This window comes from Cynocephalus volans, chromosome 13 (assembly GCF_027409185.1).
Source record: "Cynocephalus volans isolate mCynVol1 chromosome 13, mCynVol1.pri, whole genome shotgun sequence".
In the NCBI taxonomy this organism is placed as follows: domain Eukaryota; kingdom Metazoa; phylum Chordata; class Mammalia; order Dermoptera; family Cynocephalidae; genus Cynocephalus; species Cynocephalus volans.
The window spans coordinates 94,674,912-94,695,327 of record NC_084472.1 but is presented as its reverse complement, the minus strand read 5'-3'; the positions used below and the strand labels follow the sequence as shown (position 1 = coordinate 94,695,327).

At 42.8% G+C, this 20,416-nt stretch overlaps 1 protein-coding gene across 1 annotated transcript in view; it reads right to left on the bottom strand.

The window, feature by feature from the left end:
* Window positions 1-5,258, bottom strand: part of ASAH1 (N-acylsphingosine amidohydrolase 1) — a 28,229-nt gene extending 22,971 nt beyond the window's left edge. The window contains exon 1 of the mRNA XM_063077088.1: window positions 4,991-5,258. Within this exon, the coding sequence (XP_062933158.1) occupies window positions 4,991-5,068 (78 nt within the window). The 5' untranslated portion in view covers window positions 5,069-5,258. The remainder of the gene's footprint in view (window positions 1-4,990) is intronic.
* Window positions 5,259-20,416: the final 15,158 nt, after the last annotated feature.

The following is a 20,416-nucleotide window of genomic DNA, read 5'->3' as shown; positions in this document are numbered from 1 at the left end:
CTTACTGGACAACTGTGAGAGATGTTGAAAACGCTCTTTCAAGTGTTAGATGAGAATTCGACCTGCCCCAGAGGTAAGAGCTAAAGAGCAAGCTAGCAGCAACACATGAGGCAGTCTGAGGGTAATAACAGGAAATCTGCATAGGGTCTGGTTGCAAGAAAAAAAGGGCAAATGTGAGAGAAAAGAAGAAAGACAGCAGCTACGAGACAACGGTATTTCAGGTGCTCACAAGGCATTAACACCTGTCATTTAAACAAAATGGTTAGTTTTGTGGATAGGGTGGAAAGAGAGCTACTTCCTCACTATCAAGGGAGAATCCTATAAGGGAAGCATGACTTCAAATCTAGGTAGAAGGGCCGGCCCGTGGCTCACTCAGGAGAGTGCGGTGCTGATAACACCAAGGCCATGGGTTCGGATCCTATATAGGGATGGCCAGTTCACTCACCGGCTGAGCATGGTGGTGACAACATCAAGCCAAGGGTTAAGATCCCCTTACCGGTCATCTTCAAAAAAAACACAAAAACCAAAAAACAAATCTAGGTACAGCCCTGAAATAGAATTGCAATGAACTCATTCGTTATTTGAAATTTCTTACTATCCGCAAAGTTAACTGTACACGGTTTCATAACAGACAATCTCATCAAGGTAGGTGAAAATTTAAATAGATGATAAGTGAAGATTATCAACAGGTGATAGGGAGAGATATTATGCAGTCTGCTTGGTATACTGTTACTCTATCACAGGGAAAAAATCAAACAGAATCAACTTTCTCTCTCTGGCTTACTACAGGTGGAAGGAAGTGCTGAATATCTGATGTTTCAATGCATTTACATTTGAAACTCTCTGGAAAATGTTTTTAAAAGACTTTCTGGGTCAGCAAATTCTCTAATTATTCTAGTTATCAGTCATGTCCTCTCCACTAATTAAGAAAAACTAATTACAGAGCCGCTGAAAATAACATACTTAGGAAAATAATATATACAGTGAAAATTATTTCATTAAAGAGCCTATGAATGTTCCACACCTAAAAGAAATGACATAACTCACCTAGATTCTTAAAATATTTGAGTCCTGCAGAATTTGCGACAAACTTGATGAATGTATGCTTCTAATAATGTACAAAAAAGTTCTGGAAGCCTTTGTGTGCTTGCTTTATTCATATACTCAGAAAAAGACAATTAAAAATAATTTTTAAAAAGTTTGTAGTTCACACCAGTTTTCATATATACCAGAAAGAAGTTGAACAACTCTAGTGAGAAAATTTTTAATTAAATTCTATAATTCATCAACAAAAATTTTCCAAATAAGATTTGTTTCCTAAAATGTTCTCTATCAACAGCTTGGAAGACACACACTGAATAAGAAAAGGCGTGTTTCTTGTGTGCATGACAATTAGGATGAGTACGTAGATGTTTTTTCACTTGTTTTCTGAGCTTTGATGGGATGGCACCCTATTAAACTACTGAAATTTAGGTAAAAGGAATGTGAAAAGACCCTCCACGAAGGCAGAGACCTTGTCTGTCTTGTTGGCTGGCCTGTTCCTAGCATTTGGGACAGAGTCTGGCATATAACAGGTGTGCAATATTTGTTGAATAAGTGATTATACCTGTGCGTTCCCTCCTTTGGCCTACTGGGGAAAAGCGGATGCAGTACAATAAAATTAAGTAGGCCAGACAGGGTTTATGAGACTTTTAGAAACTGTGAGAATCATTGCTAAAGCTGATTCAATGCTAATGTCAACTATGTTATTACTCCTATGAGAAGCTGATGCATAAAAAGAAGTTCGCTTCAGCAATTAGTTATTGAGCCATTATGTTCACTTTCATGCCTCTTGTGAATCTGCTCAGATTTATTACTGAAAACAGTCATCTCTCCTGCTCTAGTTCCTCTGTCTCTCATCACTCCTCAGCCTACTGCAGTCTATTCCCTGCCCCCAACACTGCTCTGGCTCAGATGACCAATGATCTCTAGTTGCCAAACATCAATGGATACTAGACACCTCAGTAGAGTTCAATGAGGGTAACCCTGCGCACTCTCTTCCCTGAGCTTCCCGTTCCAGACTCTCCCATTTCGGCTTTTGCTTTAACTTTGCCAATTTCTTTTCTACCTGACACGTACGTACGCAACTTACTTAGCTTCTGCCTTGTTGTCTTTTTTCCCCCCTCTTTCCATAGCCTCTTTCTAGATGAGTTCATCTGCTCCAACGGCTTCAAATAATATCTTTATGCCCATGACTCCCAACACCTCTGTTCTGAGCTCCAGTCTCCATGGCCTGCTAGATCTGTCTTTGCCAACTGAAATTCAACATAACCAAAATGGAAATGATCCTCACTCTTTAGCCCCCAAGCCTTTCCCTCCCCACGGTCCCTGACTGTGATGCCAGCATTCACCCAGCTGAGCACCTCAGAAACGTGTGGGTCACGTGACACCTCATGCCTTCACTCTCATCCAGTCCTTCCTTCTGCTCACTCTGCCCCTGATATTCTCTAGAACCATCTGCTTCTCTCCCCTACCACTGGTGCCACCCTCCTTTAATGAACCCTGTTTTCTCCTCCAGACGAGGCTCCTCATATCCACCCTTGCCCCGCTCCACTCCAACCGGATCTTTCTAAAGTGAAAATGTTACCTTGTCTAAAAGCATCCAGTGGCTTCACATTGTTTTAGGATAAATTCCAAAATCATTAACAGAGTCTACAGAACCCTGAATGATGTCATCAGTCTCCCTTTCCCATTGCCAACATCTCTTAATAGATTCAATAATGAAGAATAATTCAGGAGGACCTTAAAATATGAATATTGTGAAAAGCTTCAAAAATAAACAAACAAACAAAAAACCCCTATAGATATTCTACATCGAATGACTGTTATTTGTAATTTAAAGCCAGTCCTCCTTAATCATATTTATCAAAAACAGGTTTGAAATATCTTTCTTTTTAATCATGAGACTATGAATAGTTTATCATGTAATTATTCTAACTGAAAAACTGATTATTCTTATCAGAGAATGAAGTCATTAGACTTCCGTGAGGTTCCAAAGGTCCTTTCGGCCAGTAAGTCCCAGTATTTTCCAGACTAGTAGAAAAATTAACAGGGCCCCTGCACAAGAGGGTCCCAATTTTTGTTTTAATATCTGCCAAGTGGAGATGTTAAAACAAAACAAAGACAAATCATAACATCTACCTTGGCCATTATTTTATTTTAAAAAAGAGCATTTGAACAACAATAAAAATTAGAAATCCATAAATCAAAATAAAGACTAACAGCCTAAATTAATAATTTTAGTTTTATGCCCTTATTTTTCTCATTTCCTTGAAGACTTGTGAAAACAGCCTCCCAAACTGACACCAGTGGCTAGACTAGATTTTGACAACCACTATTTAGGTAAGAACTACATTAAATTTCATTGAAAGGTTGATTCTGCTTGTTCTGAATTTAGCTTCTAAAATACTTTTGCTTGAAAAAATAAGATACTGACAAGGAAGGAAAAACAGGCCCCAATATTTGAAACTGCTCTGAGGTTCACAGCTAGATCTCAATATTATTACAAGCTGGTCTGTCAGTCATAGCCAGGTTATTTTTGTTCTCTCGGACAGAAACGATCTCACAGAACAACCTTGTAATATCTCTCAGAATAACAGAGAAGGTTACCCTGAGGCAAGATAAAATGAGACAAGGCAAGGCCACTTCATGATTTTGTCTGAGCACAGACAGAAACAAAGGCACTGTGCACCCAGGTTCCTATTCATCTGATTTGTTGGCAAAGAAAAGTGCAGTCTTATTGCTTTTAAATAAATGAATTATGAAAGAGCTCCAGACAGGGCGTCAAGAGGCTTGCGGTTGGCATGCTACTGTAAACAGTAACAGTAACGTGACCTCTTGCTAGAGACTGTCTCACTCTAGGCCTACTTCCTCTTCCGTAAAATGAGTCACGCTGGTCCCTTATTGTCACTTGCAATTTTGAAGTCTGTGGCCTGTGACTTGTTTGCAGGAAAGAGACACGGGACAGGCGTTCCCATGACTCGGGAGTGAAGGCCACAGCGGTCATGCTGGAGCCTGCCCTGGGCTGCTCCCACCGCCCAGGTTCGGGACGACTTGGCCTTTCCCTGCAGCGACAGGGCACGACCTTGTGCTAGAACTCCTTCAGGAGAAAGCACCTGGTCTTCAGGTAGAGAAAGCCAAAGTCATCAAGCAGTCTGTGGCTTGATGAATAATGCACTCAGGTCGACCAAAACATTTTAACAGTTCGGGATGCGAGAGCCTGGAACTGGTTATTCAGGTACAATCACTCAAATTTGAGCATCTGTGGATCACACCCAGCCATTTTGCAGAGATTAGGATTTCCCGAAAAAGTGTTCTAGTTCCACCTAGTACCGACTCAGCCGGGGATGGACTTCACCAGACTGCTTTGCACTCACACCCCTGCGCCCAAAACCACAGAACCCGTAAAGATGCGGCCCCGACCAGGTGTTCTCACGCCACGCCCTCCCCGCCACACCTGCGCCCCCATTTGCACCTGCGTCCCCATCTGCGCCTGCACCTGCGCCCCCACCTACACCTGCGCCCCATCTGCGCCTGCACCCCCACCTACGCCCCCATCTGCGCCTGCGCCCCCATCTGCGCCTGCACCCCCACCTGCGCCTGCACCCCCACCTACGCCCCCATCTGCACCTGCGCCCCCACCTGAGCCTGCGCCCCACCTGCACCTGCGCCTGCGCCCCCGCCTGAGCCTGCACCTGCGCCCCCACCTACGCCTGCGCCTCCACCTACATCTGCGCCCCATATGCGCCTGCAACCCCACCTGCGCCCCCATCTGCGCCTGCAGCACCTGCGCCCCACCTGCGCCTGGGCCCCCATCTGCGCCCCCACCTGCGCCTGTGCCCCCATCTGCGCCCCCGCCTGAGCCTGCACCTGCATCCCCACCTGAACCTGCACCTGCGCCCCCATCTGCGCCTGCGCACCCCTCTGGGCGCTTCGGCTCGAGCTCACCCACCGGTGGCGCGTTCTGCGCCACTGCGCAAGTGACGGCCGCGGCCAGGAGGACGAAGGTGAGGCAACTCCGGCCCAGCATCCTTCCAGCCGCCAACGCCGCTCCAAGAGACGAACCTGGGCCCGGAGCAGGCCGCGCCCCTCCGCCTCGTGACCTGCGACCCGGGACCGCACCACGCGAGGCGGGGGTAGGAGGCCGCCGAGGCGACGGGCAGGACGGAGGGGACCGGCCGCTCGGTGGCGTGGAGAGGACGGCAGGGAGAGGCGGTCTTTCGGGCTGCAGGAGGGACGCGCAGAATGAGAGTCAGCGCCCGCGCTGGGACGTGGTGGCGCTCGCTCCCCTCCGGCCGGCGGTGGTTGGAGCCAGCCGGAGCCCCGCCCCGGAGGCTGGGGACTTGTTCCCCCCACCCCCCCGCCCCCGGCCGCCCTGCGAAGGTCCGCGCGGACCGCCCCGGGCCAGGGAGAGGGGCGCCTCCTGCGGGCCCGGCGCCGCCTGTGCCGCGTCCCCACGAAACGGGGAGTCTCGAAACGCAGCGCTACCTCCGACCGCGACCCGTCTTTGCCCTGGGAAGAAAGCTGGACCGAGCGGAGCCAGGTTATTCCTCCTGACCGTGGGGTCACAGACCAGGCGCAGTTGTCAGGGGCTGGGGAGGAGGACACCATCTAACCCATTCGGATACTCCAGGCTGACAGTCACCCCCTTGGGCTTTCACGGCAGAGCTGACAAGTCACACAGTTTAGGCTTCAGTCACTTGGCCTTAGACGCTGGTGGAACGACCAGGTCGAATCAGCGAACCTTCTTTCAGGGATGCATTCAGCCATTCAGCCCTTGTGTGCTCTCACCTGACCTTAGGTTGGGGGAGCTGAGCTAAACCCGGGAGGAGGTGGACGCTCGGTGTTTGCATAGCCTGCTCGGGAAAAGCCAGTAGACTGACACAAGCACTTGCTTGGCTTTCCAAGTGCCACCGGAGACGTGAGCGCCTTGGTGCGGTGAGTTACTTAAAAGGACAGCAGGAAATACTGGCCTCTGGGTTGCACTTTCTGGTTGAGCCTCTGAGATCCCAAGCAGCATTTTAAAAAATGATTCAGTAAAACATAGAACACTGTCACTAAAATCTTCATTTATTTCTTCTTTCTTTTGCATGGGTGTGTGTGAGAAATTGCAGTTTTACCCATTTGTATGACTTCCTTAGAAAATTCAGACATTCTTTTTGTTGTGTTATGGCCAACGTCTGACAGGTAAAAGAAATTTGCCCACGAGAACCGGGTGATAGGAAAAGAGTTTATTTCTGGCAGCCAGGGCTATACAGGCCAATTGAGAAGCGCAGTCCTGAGTTGCAACCTCTCGCAGCTTTTATTTTTAGCTAGGCAGGAATTTTTCAATTTTTCGCACCTGACACAATCTAGCCAATGCAAGCAAAGCCAGCGGTACATAAGCTAATTTTGTGGTTAGCCCTGTAGCCCCTCCCCACCCTGGATTCCCCGTAGGGGCTTTGCAGCCTAAAATGGCGTTGGTTATGCTACTTTGTTTATTCCTCCATTTATTTTAGCAAGCGATTTGTACAGAAGCAGAATGCATATTTTAAGGTCAGTAAGGGTTGGGGGCGTCCCTTAACAGTTGGAGTTTGGAAAATGAGAAGTTGATGGTATTTCCCGGTAGATGACAGTGTTCGGGGAATGTCTGACTTTTGAAACATATCACATGACCAAAGCACATCTGAGTTCTTGCTTCAACCATAAGCAAGCAGATGGTAGAAATGTTCATTATTCACTCAAAAAATATTTACAGTGGATGTCCAGTGTGCCGCGCATTTCTCCCCACACTGTGGATAAGCAGTGAACAGGACAAAAGACACAAGGTTCTTCCCTCATGAGGCTTACATTCTACCTGAGAAATGGGCAATAAACATGATACATTAGAGAATTATATAGGATGTTAGAAGGTGATAAATGCTAAAGAGAAAGCAGAGCAAGGGGATCAAAAGTGTGGAGGTTGGGAGTGGTGAGAGTTACAATTTTAAATAAGATGGACAAGAGAGACGTTATTGAGAAGGTGAAGACTGAGCAGACATTTGAAGGAGGAAAGAAGTTGGTCTTGTGGATGCTTAGGAAAGAGTATTCCAGACACAGGGAGCAGCTGTGCACAGGCTTAAAAGTGAGAAAGTGCAGGGCACGTTCAGCCCCAGCAAGGAGGCCGTTGCGGCTGGAGCAGAAGGAACAAGGGGAAGGAAGTATGATGTAGGGCATTCAGAGTCATGGAAAAAACAAACATGCTTTTCCCCTATGAGAGGGTGTTAATTGGTGGTTAGGAAGTCTGGCAAAATCAGATTCTTTATGGAGAAAACTTGTGGTAATTGGCATATTCTTAGACACAATTTTTATATATTAATGCACATAACTTTCAGAGGCCTATTGTATAGTGTTGGTTTTCTTTTCAGGTGAATTAAAATTTAAATGTACTTCCCTAAAATTATGCCATTTTGTGCATGTCTCTTTTTTTCTTACACATACATCTCTTATTACCTACTCCATTCTTCAGTACTAGAAACAGACAGAAAGTCAAGGCAAGGTGTGTGGCCATAGGAAACTTTGCAATGGTTTTTGGCATACTAACCTATTCGTAGAAAATGGTATTTAAATGTACAAATGAATGATTATATCCATGGGAAGCATGGTTACATACTGCACAGAAGACTTGGATAACCTGTTTAGTATGCAGGAGTCAGCATAAGTAGTCAAACTGTTTATCACAATAGCTGAGATTTCCTCTCAAGCTGTGGATTTCCTAATCTTCTACCTAATGTTCCCAGATTCCTGAGGTGGAGCCTTGATTTTAAAATCATTGCAACCTAACCACACCACCCTAAGTGAAATCTACGACATATAACATTGCGTTACTCAGAACAGGTACGACTTGATTTAACAAACTGTACTAAGAAGGTAAAAAAATGTGGTGATCATGTTTCAGCTTGAAAATAGACACTTTAACAGAAGTATTTAAAAATGGGCTATTTATTTAAAGAAAGGTTTAGTATATTTAAAATGTATTCTGAGTTTCAAAACAGATTTTCAGTCTTATGGTAGAGAAAAGTGGAGATGGGGAAAGTGTAACTCAAACATCTTGAAAACTTTCCAAGCATTTTAGTTCACTAGTCCAGGCTCTATCCTCTGTTTAATATCGCATGTTGTGGTTGTTTCACCAACCTACGTGATTTGGATGAAACATATTTGTGTCCTTATCTCTGGGGGTGAGCCCTGATTGGCCGAAGACATTTACAGTTACCCAGCCCTCTTGCTGCAGTGCTTGGCTGAGGCCTTAGTCATGTGATGCTTGAACCAAACAGGCTATTGGTTTGAAGCTCAGGACTTTTGCTCTGTGATTGAGGCAGTTGTCCTCTCTCTTACACTAGGAAAGAGGAAGTTCATAGTGCCCATTGCTTCTGGCACTCATGCCATAAATCTGAAGGGAGCCACCTAAGATGAAATAGCTACTGTGGACATCACAGTGGAAAGATGGTAAGAAACTGGATCATTGATGACATTGTTAAGATGCTAGATCAACCGGTCATGGAGCCTGTCCAGTAACTAACCCTTCATCTACATGAGCCACTACTTTACTATTGAAGCCAGTTCAGGTTGGTTTGCTTGTAAGTTGGATTATTGTGTCTGAGAGCATCCTAGCTGATATACACACAAAAAATAGGAACATCTCCCTTCTCAAGAGCAGAGGAGGATGTACCATAAAGCTATGAAGCTTAAGTTTCAATACCTTCAGTCACTTAGGCCCCTTCCTGGCCTTCTACCAAATTTTATACTTATAATTCTGTATTGTTTTGCTTAAAGAGGACTGCCCAAACTGCATAAGCTTCAGGACTCACAAAACCTGGATCTGCCTACCATCAGATGTTCATGTCTCTCTAGGGGAGGAATGACTGATGTAATTGGTAAATAGCTGAAAGGGACACAGCTCACGCCTGGCCTCTCTCTGGCTCTGTCTTTCGGATGTGCTTGCCCACTGAGGTAAGCTCACCGCAGCAAGCCCTGGATGCCAAGACCGAAGGGCAAGTAGTTGCTGCCTTTGACCGTATCTGCCCAAATTGGCACGTCTCCAACAAATTTTCAAAACACTACGTTAACATGATGGCTGGGAAGAGGCTGAAGAAAGCACCCTGAAAGAAGAGCTCTGGGAGACACAGAGAGAAGGTAGACAAGGAATAGAGCCGTTTTTAAGTACTCACACACCTTGCCACCAGGGGTGCAGGTCCTGCCTGCCCCTCCAGCCTCACCCTGCCCTCAGTTTACTCCCCCTTGTGTTAGATTTGGCTGTGCCCCTGGGAAGCATCCGTCAGGTGACTGAGTGCACAAATTCATTCCAGAGGAGGAGTTGGAATATGATTTTGGTCTCAGGTCCAAGGTGTTTTCTCTTTCTAGCTTTATCAGCAATGAAGCTGATATTGAGCCCCATCTAATGCCTGTGTATGTCCCTCAATTGTTTCCCAACTCAAAAGAATATGATCACCCTGAAGTGACAACAAAAGCCAACAATAGCAATTGTAGTATTAATGTAGGCATACAAAGTACTAAATGACCATTAAGAACAAAGCAGATCACTAGGTACTAGGGAAGATACACATGCAGTAAAATAGAAATTCCAGCTCTCAGGGAGTTTACAACTGAAAAGGAGTAGCACACACATGCACACAGCCATATATATTTATAATGGCAGGAATATAACACTCACGTATAAGCGAATACGTATCTATTTACAGTGGCAGATCCAATTTAAACATATTTTATATATGTTCAGTTATATTAGATTGACAATATAAAATTGTTGTTTTTGAAGGTTAAGGTATTTGAATACCAACACTTTCACATGGCCACCCTGATGTTACCCACACCAAAAACATTCACGATTCCTTGACGTGGCTTAGAAGCTGGTGCCACAACAGGTTAGTAGACCTCTGGGGGCTCCTACTTCCCCTCACTCCTTCAGAGTTTTCACACCTGGCACACTGTCACTCTTTCTAATACAGTTATTACCGTCATTCTTGGTGATTTCAATATACATGATGACAGTCCTTTCAATATTCTTGTGTCTTGACCTCTTCTGTTACAATGTTCGTGGACTCCATTTTGCCTCAGATACCGGTTCCACGGTCGTACCTTAGACCCTGGAACTTCTACTTTCTGTTGTCTTTCAGTTCTTCTCTGGGAGTGCCCCAGGGCCATGTCATCAGATCCCCTTCTTCTCTATCTCTGCCGACCGCTTATGTGATCTCATCCAGGCTCATGGTTAACGCCATCTGAATACTGATGACTGTTATGGTTTAAATGTGTCCCCTCCAAAGCTCAGGTGTTGCCACTGTGAGAGTGTTAGGAGGTGGGGCCTTTAAGAAGTGATCGGGTCCTGGGGGACCCTCTCTCACGACTGGAATTAAGACTTTTGTAAAAGAGACTCACAGCATTTGGTCTCTCGTGCCCTTCTGCTTTCAGCCATGTGAAGACACAGTAAAAAGGCCCTCACCAGAGGCCAGCATCTTGATCTTGGACTTCCCACCCTCCAGAGATGTGAGAAAGTAAATTTCTGTTCATTATTAATTACCCAGTCTCAGGTATTTTGTCATAGCAGCACGAGCATACTAGACAATGACTCATATTTATGTCACTCGCTCAGGCCTGTCTGCTGGACTAGACTCTTACACCTAGCTACTTATCGTCATCATCTACTTTGGCATCTTAAATTTATTATGTCTAAAAGTGAACTACTTATTTTCCATGTCCCAACACACATCGTCCCTTCCCCCAGTCTTCCCCATCTCTGTAAATGGCAGTTCCATTTTCTAGTTTGCTTAGTCCAAAAATCTTAAGTCACCTTCAACTTTTCTCTTTCTTACCACACACCTAATACACCAGCAAGCCCTACTGGCTGTATCTTCAAAATATGTGATATCCAAAATTCGATCACTTCTCACCACTTCTACTTCTGTCTAGGTTCGGGTTACTTTCTTCTGGATTATTGCAATAGCCTCATATCTGGTATCCCTGCTTTCCTCTGTCACCCATCAAATCTCCACATCAATCAGATGATGCCACTCTCTCCTCAAAACCCTCAGTGACTTCCCACTCACTATGAAAGCCAATATTCTTACCATGGCCTATGATGGAGTTTGGATGTATTGTCCTCCCAAAACTCATGAAAATCTGATCTCCAATGTGGCAGTTTGGGTCATGGGGCGGGCGGGTCCCTCATGAATGGATTAATGCTCTCCCTAGGTGGGGGGATTAATGAGTGAGTTCTCGCTCTGTTAGTTCCCGTGAGAGCTGTTTGTGTCAAAGACCTTGGCACCTCCTCTCTCTCTTTTGCTTCCTCTTGCCATGTGATCTGCTTGTACCTGCCACCCACCTGCCACTTTCTGCTGTGAGTAGAAGCAGCTTGAGGCCCACGACAGATGCAGCTGTCCCAGGATTGTAGGCCAAATAAACCTCTGTTCTTTATAAATTACCCAGTCTCAGGTATTCTGTTATAGCAACACAAAACAGACTAATACAGCCTACCAGGCAACTTTGAATCCAGCCAGCCTCTCTGATCTCATATCCTGCCAGTTTCCCCCTTTTCTCTTGATGCTCCAGCCACACTGGCCTTCTTTCTGGACTTCAAATATGCCGTGAGCTCCACTTCTGCTCCGTCTGTTTGGAATGTTCTCTCCCAGCTATCCATGTGGCTCACTCAAATGCTTGTATATCCCTTTATTAGGGAGGCCTTATAGTGTCATAAACAAGATAGGTCCCTGCAGGTACTTCCGATCCTCCCTTCTCCTCTTCATCTGACTCCATTGTCACCACCTGACGCAATACTCATTTTTTTATTTGTTTAGCATCTGTTTCCCTCTGACAAGAATGTAAGCTCCATGAGGGCAGAGACTTTTTTGTTTACTGTTGTATCCTCATCACCTAGAACAATGTCTGACATGTCATAACACTCAATGAATATTTGCTGAATAAATGAACTACCTAAAATAACTGCATTGACAGCATAATCCAAGTGGTGCCTAAAATAATAGAAGGAATCACCAAATTACGAATGGATCGTTTTCCAGAAGTTTTTAAGTTAGGCGTTTGAGAATCAATATGCATATTCCACGTCAGTATGATGCTGTTATTATCCCCATCTCATGGGTGAGAAATATGAGACTTCGATTAAAGAACTAGGCCTAGGTTTTCTGATTCCGAGGCATGTACACTTAACTTCCTGCACTAAATTTCCAGGTCAGAGTGCAAAACCTTCTGTAAGCCATATAATTCTGATATAAAGTAGTTTATGAAAAGGAAGGACCAAAATGGAAGATACCTATCTTGTGTACAAACAGTTGTGTCTAGAATCTAGATAGGCCTCTTAGCTCTCTAGATTGTTCACCCAATGACACCCGTTCCCTGATGAGCCTTCCGGCTTTCGACAGCCTGTCTTTCTTCCTGTCCTCCTCTCTCCAGCTTAGATCCCGTGGTTCTCCATTTTAACCACTCACTTGCCAATGTGTTAAACTTTCTTGTTTTTTGTCCTTTCATTGTCTGTCCTGTAAAACCCCAACCCCGGATGAATACAACTATCTATATCTTCTTCATACCTGCACCTCCATTAATGAGTTCTGCTCAGCAGATTAGGCATCACTATAAATTTATGACAAATAATCTACTGGGCCCTCAATACGATGTAGTAAGTCTGTGATTCTCATGCACGTTCTCTCTGCCTTAACAGATCTTTCAAAGCTTCTTCTCAAAACTCTGATCATCTACTTTTCTTCCATTGTTCTTAGATTACCTTGTCCTCATCATGGAAAAAATATAAATCTTGGAAGGGAATTACTTCAATTTTCTGCCACCAAATCTACATATGGTACACCTATCCCCATCCTTTTTTGCTGCTACAGTGAAGGGACTGCCCTTCCTACTGAAGTCCAGTCTCTCCACGGGTCTTCTGAATTCCTGTCCCTACTTCTTTTTCAGGAATACCAAGCCATAAATGGTGACTTCTCTCTCTTGCATCTTCAACCTCTTTTTCTCTATTGTCTTCTTGATATTAGCATTTTAACAATCTCAGTTCTCTCCTATGTTAAGGAAAAACTCTCCCTTCCATCTTGTTACTAATCTCACTCTCCCCCATTCATAGCCAAAGTCCTCCAAAGAGAGCTACACTGGAAATTCTCAAACACTGATCCATGGACTAGTGTCAGGCCATCAGGAGATATTTATGTGTCTGTGGTAAAATAAGAAACAAACAAACTAATGTTGTTGTATTAGTCTGCTCCTACTGCTTATAACAAAATACATAGAACTGGGTAATTTATAAGAAAGGGAAATTTATTGCTGACAGTTTCTGAGGCTGAAAAGTCCAATGTCCACACTACACATCTGGTGAGGTGACTCTACAGCAATGCAAGGTGTCACATGGTGACAATGGCAGAACAGAGAGAGAGACTAACCTCATGTGCTCTTCATTTAAGGCCCTCAGAACTGTGCCCCTGACCACCATTATTAATCCATTCACTATGGCATGGTCCTACAATCTAATCACCTTCAAGGCCCCACCTTTCAATGACCATAATAGGATTTCCTGCCCTCTTAACACTGTCACTGTGGGGGTCAAGTTTTAGGGGTACACTCAATCCAAGGCAGTTGTCCATGTTTACCCATATAGCAAGTTACAGATATAGATCAGATTATCAACTGTCTTCTCCTGAGGACTGTCCTTTATTCTGTTATATCCTTCCTACATTTTTCCTGAAACTTAATGCTTTTTTATAAAATGATAGTACTAGTAGGTAGAATTTTAAAGATATCTCTGCTTGGAAAAATAAAAATTTGCTAACTCTGTCTAGGAATTACAAAAGTCTTTTGCATTTATTACTTTTTCCTTAAATTAAAAAATGTGCAACCAATTTTGTTCTATCTCTTTCCTCACCTCTCACTCACCCACCAACACTTCGTCTGGATATTGCACCAATAGCTCTGCTGAAAACACTCTTACCCAGTGAGCTCTGTAATGCAGAAACAATTCTCACTTTACTATGTTTCAGTACATTAGATGAAATCGACCAGCTCCTCCTCCTTAAAAAGCTTCCCTTTTATGGCTTTCATTGTACAATATTCTACTGGTTTTCTGGATCCTTTCTTGACTTCCTTTCCCTAGTCTTTTGCCAGCTTCTTCTCTATTAAATCATACTAGTATTGGAAATCCTTGGTCTCTGTCCTGGCTAACTTGTCTTACTCTACACTGTCTCCTAAAGTGATCTCATTCTCTCCTATGTCTTCTGTGTCCACATGGTATGTCATAAGTGCCCCAAGATAAATTAGAAAAGGAATTCATCAGTTTTCCCTCTTCCCTCCAAATCTGCTCTTCTTTTATCTCAGTAAATGGCATCACCACCTCTTCTAATGCTCTAGCCAGAAATTTAGGAGTTGCTCTGACTCCTCTCTTTCCTTTAAGCCGCACATTAATCTTAATTAAAACAGTTAATCATGTTTTAAACAATTCTCAGATCTATAATCTTCCCTCCACCCTCACTGCCAACACCTTAATCCAGGCTACCATAATTTCTCGCTTCCACTGATGCAATGAATTTCTATCTCGACTCAGTATTCTCTCTCACTCTTCTCCAAAACTTCCTTTAAACTGCAACCAAAATGATCTTTCAAGAATACAAATCTGATATTATTTCCATGCTTAATGTCAATGATTTTCCATGACCCTACAGTCAAGTCCAGAATTCTCAACATGGCTAGAAGTCTCTGCTCAGAAGCTGGATCGCCTCTGACTTCCTGTCTGGCCTTGTTTCCCAGTCACTCTTTCTCACTTATTCCCTTCTAGTCAAAAAGCAGTTCCTACAAAACACTTTGCTCTCTCCTATCTCAGTGTTTGTGCTCACAGGGTTCCAGTGCACAGAATATTTTCTCCCATGTGAGTCTTCGCACGTATAACTCTTACTCATCACTCAGAGTTCAGCTTAATTTACGTCCTCTTTAGAGAAGCCTTCCCTGACCTACATGTCTCCAAACCAAGTTTGTTCAACCTGTTAATCAATTCTCAAATATTCTGTACTTTTTCTTGCCAGTACTTTGACGCTTATAATTATCTGATTAGTTATTAGTTTAATGTCTGCCTTATTTAATAATCTGTAAATTCTATATGACAGGGACCATGTCTGCATCATTTCTCACCATATCTGCAATATCTAGCACAATGCCTGACACAGTGTGGGTGCATAATAAATATATTATTCATTAATTGACTGACTACTTACAGAGCTGAGGATCCTAAACTCTCTAAATAACAATGCTGTAGGAAAATGCATTCAAGTTCTAACCTGGGTTCAACCAAAGTGGTTAATTCTATTTCCTACCACAAACAGTGGATGAGAATTCCCACTGTTTTGTATTCTTGCCAGCTCTGGTAATAACTGACTTTTACATTTTTACCAATCTGGTGGCTGAGATGCTACCACGGTAGTTTTATTTTGCAGTTCCCTCACTACTAATTAGGTGTGTTGGAACTGCTCTCACTGGCTCATGAGAGCCAGCTGTGTTCAGCGGCATCACAACGACAGCTTGAATAGCCTATGACATTTATCCTACAGAGATAAACAAACAAGTCAGGGCTTTTCCTCTGGCAGAGCCAGTTCTTAAACATTATCAGTCCACCATTGTTGATAAGGCTGCATATTTTCTCATATATTTATGGGCTTTTGTTTCCTCTTTGAAATAGCTGTTTGTGTCTTTTGAGTATTTTTTAAAAATTGGGCTATGTTTTTCAAAAAATTGTTTTTAACTCATTCACAGTTGCTCTTTCTGTATCATAAATACTAATCCTTAACCAGTTAAATGTATTAGAAATATCTTCTCCCAGGATGCAGCTTGTATTTAAAAAAATTTTTTAGACACACAAAAATCTGTATATAATTAGTATATACAACTTCATGAGTTTGAAAATAAGTATGAACCCATGAAACAGTCACTATAATTAATGGTATAAACATATCCATCACCTCCAAAAGATTCTTCTTGACTTCTTATTTATTATCATTATTGTTATATTGTGATAGGAACACTTAACATTAGATCTGCCCTCTTGGCAAATTTTAAAGTATGCAGTACAGTAAACTATAGGTGCTGTGCTGTATAGTAGCTCTCTAGGACGTATTCAACTTGTATAACCAAAACTTTATACCCTTTGACTACTACCTCTCCATTTCTCCTCCTCTGAGTCTCTGGCAACCACCATTCTACTCTGCTTCTGTGAGTCTGACTATTTTAGATTCATCATATAAATGGTATCATGTAGCATTTGTCCCTCTGTATCTGGCTTACTTCACTTGGCATAATGAACCTTCAGGTTCATCCATGTTGTAGCACAGATACAGGATTTCATTATGTTTTAAGGCTCAATAATACTTCATTACATGTATATATGATATTTTATCCATTCATCTGTCAGTGGACATTTAAGTTCCCTCCATGTTTTGGCTATTGTGAATAATGCTGCAGTGAGGGGAGTGCAGATACCTTTTTGAGATCCTGATTTCAATTCTTTTAGATGTAACTTAGAAATGGGATTACTGGATCACATGTAGTTCTCTTTCTAATTTTTGAGGAATTTCCATACTGTGTTCCGTAGTGGCTGCACCAATTTATATTCCCATCAACAGTGTACTCCCTTTTCTTCACATCCTTACCAATGTTGTTTTGTTTTGTTTTGTTTTGTTTTGTTGATAAAAGCTACCCTAACAGGTGTGAAGCAATATCTCATCGTGGTTTTAATTTGAATTTCCCTGATGATTAGTGATGTTAAGCACCTTTCACATATCTGTTGGCCATTTGCATGTCTTTTTTGAGAAATGTCTATTCAGTTCCTTTGCCCTTTTAAATTGAATTATTTGGTTTTTTGCTGTTGAGTTGTCAGTTTCTCGTATATTTTAGATATTAACTCTTTATCAGATATATGGTTTGCAAACATTTTCTCATATTTTGTAGGTTGCTTTTCATTTTGTTTTTTCTTTTGCCGTGTAGAAACTTTTTAGTTTAATATAGTCCCACTTATCTATTTTTGCTTTTGTTGCCTATGTTTTTGGTGTCATACTTCAAGAAATCATTGCCAAGGCCAATATCCACAAGCTTTTCTCCTATGTTTTCTTCTAAGAGTTTTATGGTTCCAGGTCTATTTTTGTGCCAATTATCTTCCTTAGTCTGCATTATTATGTCATAATACCTAGCAGGCAAATAAAAACTCTCTTCTTCAGGAATGTTTGTGTTATTCTTAGATATGTACTTTTCCAAGTAATTTTAGAATCAGCTTGTCAAGTTCTCAGGAAAGCCTGTAGATCTGAGGGGAATCGATATCTTTACAATATTGAGTTTTCTTATGTAAGAGCATAGTGTATCTCTCAGTTATTAAGGTCTATGAAATTTTTCAAAAAATTATGATTTTCCACATGAAGAGTTTGCACATCTTTGCTACCAAATATTTATTCCTAAATCCTTCATATTTTTTTTAAAAGAAAATGTAGTTTTATTAATATTATATTTTTACATTCTAGGATGTTGTTGCAGAGCCGTTGGGCAGTTGGAAGGGAGGGGAAGAGGGGAAAGGGGAAGGAAATGGGATGGAAGAAGGAGGAAGGAGGAGGGGTGGGATTGAGGCCTGTGGCAGCCCCTCATCCCCAAAAGGGAGACTGGGGGTCTTCCAGCGGTGGCTTAGTCATTGCTGGCCTGGGAGCAAATGTCAGGGGGTGTGTGGCAAAAGCCCTCACCCCCCACTGTCCCAGCTCGGGAGAGCCTGGGGCGCTTCCTGCAGCGGCTCGGTGGTCATCGCTGGGCTAGCTGCACATGTCGGGGGGTCCGGCTGAGGCCCGAGGTCCCCCACTGCCACAGCTCAGGAGAGTGCAGGGATCTTCCTGAGGCAGCTTGGTGGTCACCACTAGGCTGGCTGCAGGTGTTGGGGGGGCGTGGCTGCGGCCCAAGGCCCCCCATTGCCCTGGCTCAGAAGAGCCTGGGGGGCTTCCTGTGGCGGTTCAGTGGTTGCTGCTGGGCTGGCTGCATGTGTTGGGGGAGTGTGGCTGAGGCCCTCGTCCCCCACCCTTGGGACCGGATGTGGGTGTTGGGAGACATTGCTGAGGCCCCCAGACCTCCTCTCTTTCTGGGCTGGCAGCCCAGGGGACTTCCAGTCCTTCTAGGTGTTATAGGTGTTCTCTGGTGAAATGAGACCTTTACTTGCTAATATCAAACTTTGTTTCTGGTTGTGGGTACTTTGTTTTTTCTTTCAGTTCTATGTTGGATTATTTGCTGTTTCCACCACTTAAACTCTGTGCTGGAACTAATTTGTTGTCCTTTGCTTACTTCTAAAATGCAGGAACTTCCTTGTGGGGACCAGTACTTGAGCTCTGTGGTTGAGCTAAATTGCTGTTTTGCTGCTGATTCCCTGGGGAAGGCTTTTTGTGCAGCTCAGGGTTTAATGGTTGGCTTTATGGGTATTTCCAGTTCTCATGTGATCCGGTGCACCTGGGTTGTGTAGAAATTCTGGTCTTGGTGCACCACGGTGTAGAAACTCTGGTCTGGGCCTGACTCTTTTCAGCAAAGTACACCCCCTGCAATTCTATATTCCTGACCAGTCTCCTCTGAGTGGTCCTGTGCTGATTGGGGGGCAGATCAGCTGTCCTTGCTGTGCCCCAGTGTTCCCCCAGTGGGCCTGTTTCCCCTACCACTGCGAACATTTCCCATGGGACAGGCCATGCTTCGGTCCCTTGCTATGACTCTCCGGCCTCTGAGTGGCTCCTTCTTTCAGTTGTTGTGGCTACTCACTCATATGTGGGTCCACGGGAACCCTATTAGTTGTCTTGCTGGCCTGGGGGCCACCTCCAAGCAACTTCATCTGAAGGGAACAGCTGTGGCTTTTGCCAGCTCCTGCTCTGGGCTGTGTGCTCTCAGTGGCTCCAGTCTGGAAGTGGCCAGGGCTTGAAACAGAGCAGTTCTCTTTCTCTCATGCGGCTTCTCCTGCCTTCATGCACTCTGTCGGTCTCTCCTTCTCTTTCCCTGAGCTCCAGTGGCCCCAGCTTAGCTGTTGTTGATTTTTCATAGTTGTAAATTGGTTGGTTTGTGGGAGAGAGTGACACTGGGGACCATCTATTCCACCATCTTGACTGGAAGTCCAATCCTTCATATTTTTGATGCCACTGTAAATTATATCTTTTTAAAATAAAAATTTGAAAATACTGCTGGTGTATAGAAATGCAATTGACTTTTGTATATTGGTTTTATGTCCAGCAGCCTTGGTAAATTTTCTAATTAATTTTTGAAAAGTTACATGTAGATTCTTTCATGTTTTTTGCATAGACAGTCACATTACCTGTAGATAATAACATCTTTGCTTCTTCTTCCTTTTTAAATCTTATAACTTTATATTTCATATTAACTTTTTGTATTTTCTAGAATCTTCAGTATAATGTTGTCTAGGAGGATGTTAAGGCATCCTTGCTGTGTTCCTGCTCTTGAAGGAGGTACTTTCAGCTTCTCATAATTAACTATAGTGTTTGTTCTAAGTTTTTTTTTTTTTAATCATGAATGGATGTTGAATTTAAATCGAGCAGATTTTTTCTTTTCTCTGGAGGTGATCATATGGTTTGGTTCACTTAAAGTGTTAATATGATAACATAAATCAATTAATTCAAAAATCAAACTTGTGTTGCTGGTAAAAGTGATAAGTCATGGCTTATTATATATTTTATATTTTGTGGGATTTGATTTGCTAATGTTTTGTTTAGGAGTTTTGTATTTATGCTCACGAGTGAGCCTGACTTGTGACTTTTCTTTTTTTTATATTTTATCTCTGATTTTGGTATTAAGTTTATGTTAACATTATAAAAAGAATTGTGGTGTGTTCCTTTCTTGTTCCATTCTTTGAAAGAGTTTGAGCAAGTTTGGAATTGTCTGTTACTTGAATGTTATTAGAACTTGCCTCTCTTGGCCTGGTATTTTCTTTCTGAAAAGGTTTTAAACTACTGATATAATATACCGGAATGTTTATAAGATCATTCAATATTTTAATTTTTTCTTGAGTCAGTTTTGATAAGATGTATTTTTTTTAGAAATTATAGTTTCATCTAAGTTTTCAAATATTACTTAGTTTTTCATTGAAATCCTTTGTTATTAATCACAACATCTGTTATATTCACTTTTTCTTTTACAAAATTCTTACTTATGCCTTCTCTTTATCTCTTGATTATTTATTACAAAATCCCAAAGGGGACAACTCTATGTGTATCAGAGGCATCACTCACAATGTATCAGTTAACTTTTTGAGTTATCTTTTGTTATGACTTCTAAATTAATTGTATTTTGAAGAACATATGGTCTTTATCATTCCTTTTTTATTTTTTTAGGTGAC